General features: G+C 55.6%; 1 pseudogene and 2 gene segments (V, D, J or C); all 3 read left to right on the top strand.

Annotated features, from left to right (window-relative positions):
- Window positions 1-5,437: 5,437 nt before the first annotated feature.
- LOC123347202 lies at window positions 5,438-6,447 on the top strand. The segment is given in 2 exon segments: window positions 5,438-5,553; window positions 5,648-6,447. Coding segments are annotated over 2 exon segments (363 nt in total).
- Window positions 6,448-7,680: 1,233 nt separating this feature from the next.
- On the top strand, window positions 7,681-8,619 carry LOC123347203. The segment is given in 2 exon segments: window positions 7,681-7,726; window positions 7,817-8,619. Coding segments are annotated over 2 exon segments (471 nt in total).
- A 4,735-nt stretch (window positions 8,620-13,354) lies between these two features.
- LOC123347201 lies at window positions 13,355-16,437 on the top strand (annotated as a pseudogene).
- The last annotated feature ends 896 nt before the right edge of the window (window positions 16,438-17,333 follow it).

Raw genomic sequence — 17,333 nt, 5'->3', positions numbered from 1 at the left:
GCCCGCGGGAGGTCCGCTGCTCCCGGGGTTCCGGGACACCTCCCGCGCATGACTGCTTGGGGCGGCCAAATTCGTAGAGCCGCCCCTGCACAAACCTCCCGGCAGTTTTAACCCTTCCGTTCCCGGGCAACGTGTCTCCCCTTCCTGCCCAGAGCCCCACTGGGAGCAGAGATCCCCGCTTCATCTGTGAACCCCAATCCGGAGTGAGTCCTGTTCTGAGTCGCTCTCCCCTGGCAGACCTGGCACGTTGGCTCCCCCAGGGCCCGTCTCGGTGTCAGACTCACAGGACAGCGTCTGTCAGTGTAAACGGGACAAGCGCATTGGGGTTCGCATCAGACCCAACCGATGGAGCGAATTGCTCCTAGGGCCAAATCCTCCGCTCGTGTAAAGTCACCGCAGCTGCTTCCGCTAGACTCGAGTTACTCCGGATTTACACCAGGGAGGCTCTGGCCCTTTCAGCAAACTGGGACGTTTAGCGCAGTAACGCAGCGGAAGGTGATTAGTTCATTATAACCCGTGTGGGGGCCCCTCACTGCGGCATCTCGGCCCTTCACACGCGGTTATCGCCTTTCTCCCCACAGCGCCGCCGGGAGGCCGGGAACTATCCCAGCCCCTGGGTCAGAGCGGGGAGACTGAGGCAGGGAGAGCTGAAGGCTGGATATGGAAATGGGCGATTCAGAGTCCGGGCGGGGCTGTGGGCAGAGATCACCCAGCGCCTGAACAAACCCCACTCCGCTGAGCCTGGGGATGTGGCACCGCTGGGACTTTCCCAAGCGGCTCGTGGATTGTTTTCACCCCACGGACACTGGGCAATCACCGCCCGGACTCTCCGCGGGTGTCAGTGGGTGGAGCTGAATGAGCCCCACTCTAGCGAGCAGGTAAATGTGGGCACTGCTGGGACTTTCAAAAGAGACTCACGTTTTGTTTTGTTTTCTCATCCATGTGACATTTGGAAATCACAGTCTCAGCGTGAACGGTGCAGCTAAGGATCCAGCCCACAATAAAGTTTCACAATTTCATAGAGTCACCATGGAGCTAACAGACCCCGCCCCTCAGCCCTGGATGACATCATCAGTGTTTTCCCAGTAATTGAAATTTGGGAGGGAGGGTTTGAATTTACAGGGGGGTCAGAGCCAATGGGCGATGGGACCGTGAGGGTGAAGCTGAGCTGTACGACACCATAGTAAGAACTGAAAAAGTTTCATGGCCATTTTATTAGATTTAACTGGTGTTTTAAAATCATCACACAAATTACAGTTGGCTACTCAAGCCTTCTATGAAGTGTGACGTCTACATCCTTCTTCGTTTCTTGTTATAATTTTGCACAACTCTTTTAATGAACTTGTTGAATGCAGTGCGTTCATCTTTGGTGGCTGCTCGTGTGTCTGGTACTTCCATTCCCTCAGTTGATATGCTCATTAGTTCATTCACATCACCAGGCAGAAGGCGACTTCTTTCCGAACACAAAATTCTATTCAGTGATGAAAAAGAACCCTCACCTGTAGCTGTTGTGACTGGGAGTAGCAAGAGATGAATTCCTACTTCTTTCATCCCAGGAAATATGGCATAAAGATCAGCTCAAGCCACTAGTGATGATAAAAAAAGAAGTTGAAGTCAAATCTTCATTCACTGGTCCTATGATATTCCCATTCTGTGTTCAAATTCTCTATTCTATCCTGAGCACACGGCGGCCCCGTTGCTAGTAGTGCCTCACTCCACTCAACTGTTGGTGTTTTATAGGACCGAGATCTGTAAAAGCTACATAGAATCTAGAAGTTGTTATTGTAGATTTTTAATAATCAAGTCTGTGTAATTTTTCAGTAGCCTTAACAAACACTTCTTGTCCTCTTCCTTTAAGAATTCAATATAGTAGCAAAAATTATCCACCAGCCTCACTACTTAGATCCATCCCATCTTGGCAGATACGTTCCAAAGCCAGTAATAACTTCAGAGCTGCCTGCATCCTCACCTATGGAAAGACTCCCAGACACATCGCGCTCCCCAGCCCAGGGAGACTTAACTCTCCAGTGTGTGTCACAGCCCAATGCAACCCTGGGACCCGACCCCTCCCCAGCCACTGACCAGTACAAGGTTTACCGGGTACCACTGGTGCCATGGCACTGGGCCCAGACTCCAAAGGGGCACCGGCCTGTCCCACCCTGCTTGGGCTGCAGTAAGGCCCCGCCAGCTCTTCTCTGCCCCCCACCCACTGCTCTCTCCTGCAGGGGCAGAAGCTTGGTCCTGCCAGCTCCTGGGGCTCCTGGTGCAGGGCAGGCTCCTCCCGCACCCACCAGCAGCCAAGCTCCCCCCTCCCCCACTTCTTCCCTGAGCGTGCTGTGTTCCTGCCCCTCCCCCTCCCAGTGCTTCCCCTGCCGCTGAACATCTGTTTGCTGGTGCAAATGAGGAGGAGGAGCGGGACTGCAGCATGCTCTGGAGGAGGTGAAGAAGAGGCGGGGACTTGGGGAAGGGGGTGGAATCAGGGCAGGGCAGAGCAAAGGCAGGGCCCCGCACTCCCCCTGCACATACCCCCTCCAGCCCTCTGCCGTGAACCGCTCAGGGCAGGGGGCTGGGAGCACCCCCAGGACCTCAGCCCACACCCCCAGCCACCTGCCCTGACTCCTGCAGCCCTCTCACACACCCCCAGCCCCATGCCCTGACTCCTGCACCCTGTCACACACCCCCAGCCCCATGCCCTGACTCCTGCACCCCTCTCACACAACACCAGCCCTGTGCCCTGAATCCTGCACCCCTCATACTAAATGGAGCTGCCCCAGGTAAGTGCTCCACTCCCCAACCTCCTGCCACAACCCTGAGCCCCCTCCTGCATCATAACTGCGTCCCAGACCCTGCACTCCCAGCCCTGACTCCTGCGCCCCCTCATACAATCCAATGGGGGAGGGATAGCTCAGCGGTTTGAGCATTGATTTGCAAAACCCAGGGTTACGAGTTCAGTTCTTGAGGGGGCCATTTAGGAAACTGGGGTAAAAATCTGTCTAGGAATCAGTCCTGCATTGAGTAGGAGGTTGGACTAGATGACCTCTTGAGGTTCCTTCCAACCTTGATATTCTCTCTGACTCATGCACCCCTCACACTAAATGGGAGCTACCCCAGGTAAGGGCTCCTGGCCAGACCCTGCACCCCAATGATTGTTTTACATTTTTAATAAAGGGCTCTTATCCAAAGTGCTTTACAATAGTTAGCTAACAGTACAAACAGTATTTGGAAAGATCACTAAGTGGTCCACCGAGACCCCCCAGTGATTTTCAAGTGTTCTGTGAAAAAATAAGTTTGACTACAAAACCAATCAAGGTACCTCACTTTATTTCCATTTACTTGCTATTACTTATTGCCGGAGGATGAAGAAAAAAAAAGAAGAAAAACGGGGGGGGGGGGAGATATGAGAGAATGTGCCGTTTCTTGGCTGGGTCCCAAGGCAGAGCCCCAAAAATGAAGCTGAGCACAGGGCCCCACTAACTCTAAATCACTGGGGCTGACCCCTCCCCCACAGCTCCCCACGCCACAGCCACGGGCTGTCCCCCCTCCCTGAGCTCTGCATGCCGCTGCCAGGACAGGGGCTGAGCCCCTCCCACTTTGCCCCAGCTCCTGCACCACTGCTAGGAGCTGGGACTGACACCCTCCCTACACAGCTGTCAGGGGCTGGGGCTGGCCCCTATCTCCTCCCCCCCCCCAGCTGCATTCTGGCTGGGACTGATCCCCTTAAGCCCTGCTGCTGCCTGACACCTTGCGTTACCAACCCCCCCACACACACACACACATGTTCCCCCACACCCTGCTGCGGGGGGGGGGGGGGCACCGGACTTTTCTGGTAAACTGGGTATTTGTTCGTTGGCTCTTGCCAACTGATCAGTTGTAAGAGCAAACAGGATAAATTCCCGTTTTTACCAAAAAAGTCAGGATGGCCGGGACAGAGCTTAAAAAGGGAACTGTCCCGGCCAAACGGGGACGTAGGGTCATCCTATCTCCAGGCAAGTGGGTCCTGAGGGAGTCCGGCCAGATCCTGGCCAGGCTAATCGTGCCACTCCCGAGAGGCTGGAGTGATTCCCTGTCCTGGCACTGGACCAGCCCCGGCCACACTGCCAGTTCAGCCTGACAGAGACCGTCACCTTCCAGCAGGGCCGGTGAGTGTGGCCAGGGTGTAGGGTGTGGATCTCTGGAGGTGTGGGGGGGCTGCTGGCCAGTGGGAGGTCTCTTGGGGGGCGGTGGGGGTGGTCTGTGTGTTGGGATGCTGGGAAGTGGGTGTTCTGAGTGGGGTGCTGTGGAGTTGTGGTGGTGGGGCTGTGGGGAAGTGCATTGGTCAGTGATGGTGTGGCTGGCTGAGTGGGAGGGTGCTGGGTGGGGGTGTGCAGGGCGCTGTGCATTTGTGGTGGAGGGTCTGTGGTGGGGGCATAGCAGTTCCGGGGGACGCTGGGCATAGGGAGTCGGGGGCTGTGGGTGTGGCATGGGCCCACCCCCGAGGGGAAGGGGCACGCTGGCAGTACACGGCTGGGCAGGCCAGTGTGCACCTGGCAACTGCCAGTTTCTGTACAGTGCCCTCGCACTGGGCTGGGTGGAGGGGGCCTGGCGCCACCATGCTATGCCCCATTGGCCCTGGCTGGCCCCTCGCTCTGCGGACTCACCTCCCCACGCCATGCTCCTTTGCCCCCACAGGGGCCCACAAATATGTTTAGCGCCTGGCCCACAAAAGGTTAATCTGGCCTGTCACTGACCCGATGTTCACATGGGCAGAGACTCTGGAGACCCCTTCCCCAGGATGGGATAATTTGATGTATCAGGGACATAGCCGTGTTAGTCTGTATCCACAAAAACAACGAGGAATCCAATGGCACCTTAAAGACTGAGATTTATTTGGGAACAAGCTGTTGTGAGTAACCCCCCCACGCACACTTCTTCAGATGCATGGCATGAAAATTACAGATATGGGCATAACAATACTGGCTCACGAAGAGAAGGGAGTTACCTTACACGTGGAGAACCAGAGTTGTGGGGTAACTCCCTTCTCTCCCTGTGTCAGTATAACAATGCCGGTATCTGTAATTGTCACTCCATGCATCTGAAGAAGTGGGTTTTTTACCCACAAAAGCTTATGCCCAAATAAATCCGTTAGTCTTTAAGGTGCTACCGGACTCCTCGTTATAAGTTGATGACAATTCGGCCCTAAGTTCATAACCGGGGAATTGGGCTCATACGCGGCAGCTGATTCTTTCCCCCTTTACACCCCATCGCACTGGGGCTGGGCGCTGCAGAGACCCACAGGAAGTGACGATCTGGCTCCTCTCTCAGCCCTGGAGAAAGCAATTCACAGCCTGCAGGAAAGGAGTTTGGGTCCCTTATAAGGAGGGGAATATGCAAATGGAGGTGGAGAGTTTCCTGTTTAAATCTGTGCCTCTCTCTGCCCAGGCAGCACACGGAGAGACAAACTGCAGCCCCTGGGTCTGTGCATTTACGAGCCAATCCCCCGGGAACTTTCCTCTCCAGCGCCAGGCAAAATGAGACCTTGGATCGCAGCTGTTTTCATTGTAGCAGCTTTGGAAGGTATTTTGTTCCCCCAGCTTAAATAGCAGAGCCCGAAGACTATAACATTATCGCTGTTTTTATACCGATATTTGTAACATGTCTTTGTTCTCAGGTGCCCGGTCCCAGGTGCAGCTGGTGGAGTCCGCAGGGGATGTGAAAAAGCCCGGAGACTCTCTCCGCCTCTCCTGCAAAGCCTCCGGGTTCACCTTCAGCAGTGCCTATATGCACTGGGTCCGACAGGCCCCCGGGAAGGGGCTGGAGTGGGTGGCTCAGATTAGCACGGATGGATCGAGCCAGTGGTATTTGCCTGCTGTGAAAGGCCGATTCACCATCTCCAGGGACAACTCCAACAACCTGCTGAATCTGCAAATGACCGGCCTGAAGCCCGAGGACACCGCCCGCTATTACTGTGCGAGAGACTCACGCTGAGAGGAAACCTGTGGATGCTCGTACAAAAAACAGAGCTGCGGAACTTCCCGCGGCTGCCGCATGGGGGCAGCAACGACACAAGCAAAACTCTCCTGCCTGGGGCGCAAGAGGGGGAGGGGCCTCAGGACTGAAAACTCTGACATCGCGGATTAACTCTTTCATGTCCTGACTACAGCCCGCATTTCAGTGCATAGCAGAGCGCTGCTCGCCTCACGCAAACGGCTCTTCCCATTGGCGTTAATGGGGGATCTCCAGGGAGCGAAACAACGAGCAATTGGCTCTTCTCCGTATGGCTAAACGTGCCGGGGAACATTCCCTGTGGGCACCGCACAGTTCAGTGCAGCCGGTCACTGCTGGGCAGGGGATCCAGTCCCAATTCTCTGCCCGCGCCAGCGGGTGTCCCAGCCCCACGGGACCCCGTAAACCGACCCCCCCCCACCACCAGCCCCGCTGCTCGTGGGCCGGAGCTGCAGAGCTGAGATTCACCCTGTCTCATGAATATTTATATTTCCATATAGTGAACCCAAAGCTTGCCGCTGAGGGCGGTGGGGTAGCGAGGGCAGGGGGGCTCTGTGTTCTTTGCCGCCCCGAGCACGGCAGTCGGGCGGCCTTCGGTGCCCTTCTGCCGGTGATTTGCCGGTCCGCGTCTTCGGGGAAGCCGTGGGACAGGCAGACCTCCCGCAGGCACGCCGCCAAAGGCAGCCTGACTCTCGCCCTCTCTGCGACTGGCAGAGCGACTGCTGCGCTGGTGCCTGGAGCCGCCCCTGAGTAAGGATACAGGGAAGAAGCCTGGTAGGACTTATTGGGATCCTGCAGAGAGAAGCAGCAGCCCCACAGGGGAGGTGTCAGGGATCTTTAGGGTCAGAGAGCGCAGGGCTGGTGGCCTTGTCCGCTGGCTGCTCGTTTGGGGTCCTCATTCCCCTTTCGATACATCTCCTCTCGCGCTGATGCGCCCCAGCCCTGGCGCGCAAGAACAGAACATGGAGCACGCAGCAAAACTCTGAAACCCGGGCTTTTCAGAAACAGTATCAGAAACACAGACAGGGATGTCCAGGGATGTCGGGGGCAGGGAGCTGAGGGGTCTCACCTTTCTCTTCTGAGAACCGGACAGCAACAAACACCTGTCAGATACCGGTTCTTGCCTGTCCCTGTAAATGTGGGGAGGTGAGAGCGCCGAAAGCCTGGCAGAGCGGGGCTCCTTCCAGTCCCCGCGGCAAACCCTGGCAGCAATTAAAGACACTTCCCTGACTCTGAAGAGGAGAGTCGTGTCCGCTCCAGGGGTGTCAGGGGTGGGCCTGTAGACCGAGCATAGGCCACTTAGCTGCTGGGACAACACCAAAGGGTGAGAGTCTGTTAAACCCTTGAGGAGTTCAAAGCTTTTCCCACTCCTTTTTTCCCCAGACCAGGATGTGAGCTCATAAGAGCCACCAGACTTGCTCAGACCAAGGTCCATCCAGCCCAGTGTCCTGTCTTCCCACACTGGCCAGTGCCAAGTGCCCCAGAGGGAGTGACCAGACCAGGGCACTCACCAGTGAGTCACTGGGAAGGAGTTTTAGCTGTTATAAGGAGGGGGATATGCAAATAAGGGTGAGAGTTTCCTGTTTAAATCTCTCTCTGCCGAGTCTGCACCCCGAGACAATCTGCAGCCCACTGGGTCTGTGCAGTTACCAACCGACCCACCCGAGACCTTTCCGCTCCCCTCCCACACCGGGGAAAATGCCTCTTTGGCTCCATTTCGTGTTCGTTGCAGCAGCGTTGGGAGGTATTTTCTCCCCTTGTATGGGTAGGGGAGTCAGCGGGATGGATTGTTGGCAATTCACTCTGACATGATTTTAACATGCGTTTATTCCAGGTGTTCGGTCACAAGTCCAGCTGCTGGAGTCCGGCGGGGATGTGAAAAAGCCCGGAGACTCCCTCAGACTGACCTGTACCACCTCGGGGTTCAACATAGACAGCTACTGGATGCACTGGCTCCGCCAGGCTCCCGGGCAGGGGCTGCAGTGGGTATCAGCAATTAATGGAGCAACAACCCATTACGGAGATTCCGTGAAAGGGCGATTCACCACCTCTCCAGACAGCTCCAAGAAGCTGATCTACCTGCAACTGACCGGCCTGAAGCCCGAGGACACCGCCCGCTATTACTGTGCGAGAGACACAGTGAGGCGAAGCCGGGCTGAGCTCAGACACAAACCTCCCGTTGCAGTCAGCAGGGGAAGTCCCGGCTGGTTTGTGACACTGACAGCCCGGGCGCTGGGCTCTCGCGGTTCCCTTCCTTGAAATGATTAAAATGTTCTCGGCTCTGCAGCCAAATCCAGTGCCACAGACAGCAGCGATCCCGAGGCCGGCACCTCGGGACTGGGATGGGGGGACTGACACGCGGGGTCCCATAAACTGTTCTACGCCTCACAACACATTCTATAGAACCCAGAAAATGCCAAACACTCCCCATGTGACCCCCATGTTCTGTGTGCTGGGAAAAACCGGGATAAGGAAAAACACGGACCAGGACAGCTATCAACGAGCAGAGGCTACTCCCCCAAACAGCCTGACCAGTGCCCTAGAGCGGTGTGATGTTTGCTTAGAAGCCTGTTAAACAGCTTCCGTTCTTATCTGACTCCCTGCCTGATCCGCTGTCTCACCTCCCCTGGCCTCAGGCTGCAGCGGTGCCAAAGCGCAGGGGCTGGAGGGAACGACCCCTCCCTTCCAGCCCTGCAGTTCTGGGATTCTGTGATCGATCCATGGATACTCCACCCCTCCCCCCTCTCTCAGCCTTTGCTCACTGAGCTGGGATCACACACTGCGGGGAGAGGCTCTTACGTTTACAGGTGCCCAGGGAAATTAATAACCCAACGCCCTCTTTAAATCCCGCCACGCCTCTGTCCCTGCATCTCCCCCCCCCGCCCCCCGGGTACAGAGACTCCGGCTTCTCCACAGTTTCTCATTGACTCCCCATCCTTGGACACGCTCATTTCTCCACCTCCAGGAAGATGAGATTCTGTTTCCACTAACTTGCTGTTTTATCAGTTTTCAAAGGTAAACTTTTGACTCCCTAAAGGTACCAGGATGTCACCTGTGTTACCACAGCCTCCAAATTATTACTCCTTTGCTTTATTTCCCTCGGGTCTTTTAACAGAAACGCCAGATAATGGTGAGTAGTTTATACAAAGATAAAACGTCTATAAAGCTCCCCCGCCCTCCCCTTTCTCACCCATCCCACTCTCGCTGCCCCTCGAGGGTGGTAGAAGAATTCCTGAGATATTTAGTTGTTTTTTTATCATTTCATTGCAGCTCCAGGGCAAACCCTTTACTTAAACCACCATGAAACAGGGGATGTAGGTAGAAGAGGTGAGAATCTCCTGGCTAATACCCCCGCCCCCCTACACACACACACTGACAATCCCACGTTATTACAGCTCAGCTAAATTGCTGCATTTGCCATTGAGCAGCCCCAGATCCGAGCGCACCGCTCTGCATTCCTGTGCCAGATATGGACACCACGGGGATCCAACCTGTGATCAATAGACAGAAAGAGATTTCTGCTTGTAACCGTGCTTAGTGGGTCACAACACAACCCCGAATTGTTGGTTATTCTTTGATAAGATCTACCAAACCAGCCACAAAACTAAACTCCTCTTTCACCGCAGGGGCTAACAAGAAAACATAAAGGCAGTTTCCTCAGGCATCTCAGTTCTGATGTCACCACCGAAAACAGGAGGTTCAGAGATGAGTGGTTCTTTACAACCTGTCTCATCAAATCATAGGTTCTCCTGATCCCAAAGGACCTCCCGGGGTGGGGGGGCAGGTTTGTAGAAATTTTGGTGGTGCCCAAAATGCCCAGAGCTCGCCATCCCCAACTCTGCTCCCCACCTGCCTAAGGCCCTGCGAGGGAGTGTGGGTGGGGGGAGGGGTGCTGGGAGCAGGCCCTGGGCTGGGGCAGGGGATTGGGGTGCAGGGTGCAGGCTTTGGGATGAGTTTGGGTGCTGTGTGCAGGCTATGGGCTGGAGCAGGGGGGTGGGGGTACAGGAGGGGGTGAGGGGTGCAGGCTCTGGAAGGGAGTTTGGGGCAGGAGAGGTGTGTGGGAAGGGGCAGGGGTGCAGGCTCTGGAAAGGGAGTGGAGGAGTGCAGTGCTTACCTGGGGCTCCTAGGCAGGGCAGCAGAGCCGTCTCTAGCCACTCAGGTGCCCTATGCAGCCTCCCCCCCCCCCCCCCCCGTGGGGAGGCTGTGTGGGGCCCCAGGAATCTGTGGGGGCGGGGCAAAGAACCTGCTCCCCCCGCAGGGTCTGGGCTGCACTCAAGGCCTGCGAGGCCCGGGAGGCAGGAGCTGTGGGGGTCACTTTGGGGGGCCCCACAGGCCAGGCCGGCTCTACTGTTTTCGCTGCCCCAAGCAGCACACCAAATTGCCGCCGTGAATGGCAGGAGCAGTCCATGTGTGCCGTGAGGGCAGCATGCGCGTTTCCGCAGTGGCAGCAATTTGGTGACTGCTTCTGTCTTCAGCCAGAATACAGAAGCGGCACTGCTGTGGACAGCTGAACATAGAAGCTGCCGCCGAATTGCCGCCGCCGGGGAAATGCGTGAGCCGCCCTAAAGGCACAGGGACTGCCCCCGCCGACAATTCGGCGCGCTGCTTGGGGGCAAAAACACATGGACTGCCGTCCCTTGCAGATTGCCACCCCAAGCACCTGCTTGGGATGCTGGTGCCTGGAGCCGGCCCTGCCCACAGGCCTCCAGTGGCTTGGGGCATTGGCGAACGTGACTGGGCAACAAAATTCAATGTTAATCAATGCAAAGTTATACCCATTGGAAAACATAATCTCAACTATATATATAAAACGATGGGGTCTAAATTAGTTGTTAACAGTCAAGAAAGTGATGTTGGAGTCATTGTGGATGGCTCTCTGAAAATATCCAGTCAATGTGCAGTGACAGTCAGAAAAGCAAACCCAATGTTGGGAATCATTACGAAAGGGACAGATAATTGCCAAATTGCCCCAAATGTCATGGTTCCCTAGGCATCTGCGTGCTGCATACGTGGCAGCACCAGCTCCAGCAACCAGCCCTATCCCCGGCTCCCTCCCCACTCCCCATGGGCTGCACCCACTGCAAGGAGCAAAGCCATCCCTAGGGGCGTGTAGGATCCCAGACAACTCCCTCTGCCCCACCACTTAGCCTTCTGCCCTGCTCCACCCCCGCCCCACCCCCATTCCACCTCTATCCCCAGCAACCCCGCACTCACCGGCAGCAGTGGAAAGCGGAGCAGCCCAGACCCAGCCCACTCTGCTCCGCCAGCTCCCAGCCACGGCGCTCCGCTTCCCGCCACCGGTGAGTGTGGAGTGGGACCCCTCCCCCCAAAACCCCTCCTCCTGAGCGACACGGCTGGGGCTGGGGGACAGAAGCACAGCCGGCTGCTCCTGGCCTCCCGCCAATGCCCCAAGCCACTGTAGGCCTGAGACACCGCCGTGTATTACTGTGCGAGAGACACAGCGAGGGGAAGCGAGTCTGAGCTCAGACACAAACCTCCCCCTGCAGAGAACGGGGAAGGCAGCAGCTCTGTTCCACACAGGGCCGGGTCCAGACCCCAGCGCGCCAAGCAGGCGCGTGGGGCGGCATTTTGCTGGCAGGGCAGCATTTGGCTCCGGCGGACCTTCCGCAGTCATGACTGCGGCGGGTGCGCTGGTCCTGCGGCTCGGACGGAGCTCCCGTAGGCATGACTGCGGATGCTCCACAGGAGCCGTGGAACCAGCGCACCTGCCGCAGACACTTCTGCCCCTGCCGCGGGACCGGGGAAGGGCAGCGACCGTGCTGCCCTGCTTGGGGCCGCGTAATTTCTAGAGCTGCCCCTGGTTCCCCAGCACTGAGAACAAGCACGGAGTGTCTCCCCTCAGGGACACCACACAGAGCTGTGCCAGGAGACAGAGGCTCTGCTGACCCCACTCCCCCGGGGAGCGCAGGGAGCGGATGCCCAGGGTCTATTTCACGGAGCAGAAGGAAAGAACAGGTGCATCCGCCCTTGCTCTGTGGATGCCCCCAGTGCCCACCAGAGCTTTCGGATCAGATACTCCGCCGTTACGGATCCCTCCTTCCCCAGTGAAGTCAATGGAGACGCTGAGCCCTTAGCAAAGAGCAGTGGGAATGCGGAGCCCTGAGGGAGGATTATGGACTGGAAGGCGGGGGTGGGGGTCAGTGATCATCTATCGCTTTTGTACTGAGGCTGATCATTCTCTGGTTGAAATTCGCCCTTTTCGTAGGAGTCAGCACAAGGTCCTCTCCAGCTCCCGAGCCCTGCCCAAACCTAAGCCTCCTGTAGGATTTATCCACTGGCGGAGCCTTCTGCTGCCCTTCTGCACAGGGATGGTTTTTATCCCTTCTGCAGAGCTCTGACCTTTCTCCTCAGACCAAGTCCCACAGTGACTCCAAAACTATTTCCAGCAATGTAGTATGGAAGAAAACAGAGTCTTCACTCGCAGGTTGGTTGCAACAAGTCCGAGACAGTTTATTTTCCTGACACTTGCAAGGGGAGAGTACACACAGGCGGGGTTCCCCGTCCCAGCCAGGTCTCAGTTAGATAAACAATTAGGACAAGCATTTACACCTTTTCTTGCAGACAGTAATGATCAACAACTACATCTTGTTTATACATATTCTTTCCTGATATCTCCCTTTTTCTCATGAATTTCATTCCATTCATCTACATTCCATTCTTATCTAACACAATGACAAAAAACAGTATCTCTTAGAGTTTTTTGTTCCACTTGCTTTCTACTTGCCCAGGCCCTGCCTGAACTCTCATGTTATTAAAGCTAGTGTTAGTCTGACTCTTACTTTACTCCTAAAAGTTAAGATATCTGCATTCAAATTCCCTTTATCCTTTTCTCTGCTTCCAAAGTAGCCAAAAATAAAACAAAAAACCCCCAGAAATATTCCAAATAACCGTTGCAAAATCTGTTTCCACACTCAGTGACCGGGTTACCTGAGAACAGAATGAATCAATAATGTAACTTGCTCCCAGTTGATAACACTGACACCAACATTGAAGAGGGTGGGGGGAAGAGAGGCAAAAATCCAAAGATAGATAGATAGATAGATGGGGTGTACAGGGATAGATAGATAGAGGAGGTGTACAGGGATAGATAGATAACACAACTTTTTCCATACAGTTGTTTTACACATGAAATAAGGGTAAAATCATGACCTTAAGGGAAGATTCACTGCTAAGGTCGGACTCTCTAACTCACCTGTATTAGATTTCACAATGAGCTACAGTGTCACACGCCTCCTGGGTCCCCCCGTTATATTGTCCCCACCCCCCGGCCCATGCAAATGAGCTCCCCGGGGCCCTGTTCATAGCCCAGTCCCGGCCGCTCACCCCGCTCAGAGCCAGCGCCGGGCTTCAGCTTCCCATCCCGCCTGGGGATCGAGCCGCCAGCCGCAGCCATGACCCCCAGCCTGGCCATCGCCTTCCTCCTGCTGCTCCCCGCGGGTACGGGCGGGATCTGCGCTGCCGCTCCGCGCCCGGTACCGCGTGTTCCCTAATAACTGCGCCTCCGGGAATCACTGAAATATTCCCCCTTTATCTCTGCAGGTGTCTATTCCCAGGTCAGCCTGGTGGAGTCCGGTGGGGGAGTCAAGAAGCCCGGGGAGACCCTCAGACTGACCTGCACCGTGTCCGGATTCTCTCTCGCTACCTAGGGGTGCACTGGGCCCGCCAGCCAGCGGGGAAAGGGTTGGACTGGATGGGAGGTATCTGGGCTGATGGGGGCACTGCTTATAGCAATGGTCTCAAAGTCGACTCCCCATCACCAGAGACACCTCCAAAGGCCACGTGTCCCTCCAACTGACCGGCCTGCAGCCCGGGGACACCTCCGTGTATTACTGTGTCAGATACACACTGTGAGGAAAATCCCATTAAAGCCTGCACTAAAACTGACCTTGCGGAGAACCAGTCTGGGTTTATGAGCCCCAGGGAGGAGCAGCTGCCAACACTGCTTCTGCCTTGTGTTACAAGCACTCCAGAATCTAATCCCTTAGCACTGAAAGGCAGAACTCCCAAGGCTGGGAGTGGAACCCAGGAGTCCTGGCTGCTGCATTTTGTCTCTGGTGCCCCTAAGAAATGAAGGGAAAGACCCCAGGAAAAAGAACATGAGAACAGCCAGACTGGGTCAGACCAAAGGTCCATCTAGCCCAGTATCCTGCCTTCCGACAGTGGCCAATACCAGGTACTTCTGAAGGAATGCACAGAACCGGTGATCATCAAGTGATCCAGCCTCTTCTCACCCATTCCAAGCTTCTGCCAAACAGAGGCTAGAGACACCATCCCTGCTCATCCTGGCTAATAGCCATTGATGGACCTAACCTGGGACCCTAAGAATTGCCAGCCCCAACACTCTCCCAAGGGCTCACCTAGCTCAACCTTCTGTCTCCCAGAGGGGTCAGCACCCACTATTTCATAGGAAGCAGCCCACTATTTGGCAATTATTAACTCACCTGCTCAAAAGGGGAAGATTTCTCATAATCCGCCCTCCTTCCGAGATTCATCTCACTCTGACAGGGTGGGAGTTTGTCTCCTTCCCAGAATTGCTCAGTGCTCCAGCTTGAAGCTCTAACTCCTCCCTGTTTGAACCAGAACGATATCTCTGTGCCAAGGCCGCCCAGAGGATTCAGGGGGCCTGGGGTCTTCGGCGGCGGGAAGCCCCCTTCGGCGGTAATTCGGCAGCGGCGGTCCTTCTGCTCTGGGACCCGCCACCGAAGTGCCCCAAAGACCCCCGGCGGGGACCCCCATCGCCGAATTACTGCAGAAGATCCGGCACTTCGGCAGCGGGTCCCGCTTCGACGGTAATTCGGTGGCGGGGAGTCCTTCCGCCCCGGAGCAGAAGGACCCCCGCCGCCAAAGACCCCGAGCGGAAGAAGCTCCGGGGACCCGGGCCCCACGAAAGTTTTCTGGGGCCCCCGGAGCCAGTGAAGGACTCCGTTCCAGGGGTCCCAAAAAGCTCTGGTGGGGCCCCTGTGGGGCCTGGGCAAATTGCCGCACTTGCCCCCCCCCGTGGGCGGCGCTGCGTATGAATGTGCTGTTATCCCCATCATACCCAGGCACTGCACCGGCCGGCCTCTAAGCTGCAAATTCCCACCATCAACCCGAACCCCGAGAAGCCAGGCAATGAGAAGTCACGGATGAAGACTCCCCCCAGGCTTTTCTACCCCCCCCCCCCGACATTCTCGGCTGTCAGTGACACTCGGTGGCCCTCCGCCACCCCGAGACATTCTGCCCTCAGCACATTCACTGCCCTGGCACTGCGCATCCAGCTCTGAACTCTGGCCTAGGACTTTCCTCCGAGCACTTCTCCCATCTCCAGCGACCATCTGCAGCACCGCCCTGCTCCGTGCACTAGGCGCTCCTGCTGCAGACCCGGTCCCCGGTCACTGCGCATGTCCGTGGAGCGGGCCCCTGCTGGGAAAGGGAACGGGCCACTTTGCCCCAGCGCCGCGGGGAATCTTCACCCTCCAGCGGGTGTCCCCCAAACCAGTGAAAACCTCGGACCTGACCCCATCACTGACCCCACAGAACCACCGCCCCACGGTGCACGGAGAGTGGGGGCTTCCGAGCGGAATCTCCCGCCAGCTCTTAGTTGACTAGAATAGATTTCACAGGGGGCCCCAAATCCCCGGATAAAGAATTCCGGCTATTCAAGGGAGCTGTTAGTTTCTCCCACGTACAACAGCATAAGGAGCGTCTGACCCCGCTCTGAGCCAGCGTGCTAGCAGTTTGCATCTCTGAGGAGAGGAGTTTGTGTCCCTTATAATGAGCGGGATATGCAAAGCGCGGGGAGGGCACCTTCCTCTTTAAATCTCTGCCTCTCTCTGCCCAGGCTGCATCCGGAGAGACAATCTGCAGCCCCTGGGTCTGTGCAGTGACCGGCCAGTCCCCTGAGAACTTTTCCCTCCAGCACCAGGGAAATATGACGCTTTGGCTCCATTTAGTTTTCATTGTAGCAGCTTTGGAAGGTATTTTTTTCCCTCTTTCTGTTGCACTGGAGACGTAGAGGAATGTTTGAGTATTTGAAACTAGCGTTTATATGATTATTGTCTTTATCGCCAGGTATCCGGTCCCAGGTCCAGCTGGTGGAGTCCGGCGGGGATGTGAAAAAGCCCAGAGACTCTCTCCGCCTCTCCTGCAAAGCCTCTGGCTTCACCTTCAGCAACTACAGTATGAACTGGGTCCGACAGGCTCCCAGGAAGGGACTGGAGTGGGTGGCTGAGGTCAGCAAACCGACTGGATCCAAGCAATGGTACTCTCCGGCGGTTCAAGGGCGATTCACCATTTCCCGCGACAATTCCGTCAACACGGTGTATCTGCAAATGACCGGCCTGAAGCCCGAGGACACCGCCCGGTATCACTGGGCCAGACACACAGTGCGGGGAAATGAATTTAGAGTCGGGCAAAAACCTACCGCTGTAGATTGAAAACAACGTATTCAGCCCTTGGGGGCAGTCGAGGGCTGTAAACCTCAATAACGAGAAACGAGACAAAGGAAGAAATCAATTACACTGATGTTGTTTTCTTTCTGTCCGTTAATTTCGCAGAAAACTGAACAATATTTAGATATTTACATCCAGAGAATGAAACATTTTTCAGGGGCGCTCCAGCTCCCTTCCCTGTCCCGCAAACAGCCTGCTGCTCTGCGAGAACATCACCTGCGGTATCCTGGCCCGGGCGCTGCCCGCTTTGACGATACCACCATTGGGGGCACATTGAAGAGGAGTGGCCAGACTTCCGCCGTGCTTAACCCTTATCTCAGGGCCTGATGTGCAGCTGCATGTTCCGAAAGAAAAATCACAAGGAAATGGGGAATGTGCGTTTCGTTTTCAGTCTCAGAAAATACAGCTAAACTGATTGAAACCAATAGGACCGTTATACTTAAGCAAACAAACAGTATTTTACATTAACAGTGTGTGACACTGTTCGCTTTGAGATGCTACAAAATCTCACACGGCAGCCCGTACACATAGTCTGTAATGGCCGAGCTACCTCACCTTTCTTCGTCTCTCTATTGACCAGCTTCTGTCTGCTCCTCCTACTCCTCCTCCTTCTTGTATTATTATTAATTATTATTATTTGACTATCATTTGCACAATATCTGAACACCTCACACCCACGAATACATTTTATTTGTAGGAACTTTACACTTCTTAAGCACTAAGGGGGTTGGAAAACCGCCCCCGAATTTAGAGCGGCTGAAGTGGTTCCCACCCTCAACATCCGATCAGGAGACACACTGATTAAGCGCCGACCAGGTGTTTACCACTGGAACACGCAATGCATAGAGCACCAATCAAGGGAGGAGGCGAGAAGTTGGATTAAGTTAGTACATGCACATA

This window comes from Mauremys mutica, chromosome 13 (genome assembly GCF_020497125.1).
Source record: "Mauremys mutica isolate MM-2020 ecotype Southern chromosome 13, ASM2049712v1, whole genome shotgun sequence".
Lineage (NCBI taxonomy): Eukaryota > Metazoa > Chordata > Testudines > Geoemydidae > Mauremys > Mauremys mutica.
The sequence above is the reverse complement of the archived record's forward strand: the minus strand, read 5'-3'. Positions and strand labels throughout refer to the sequence as shown.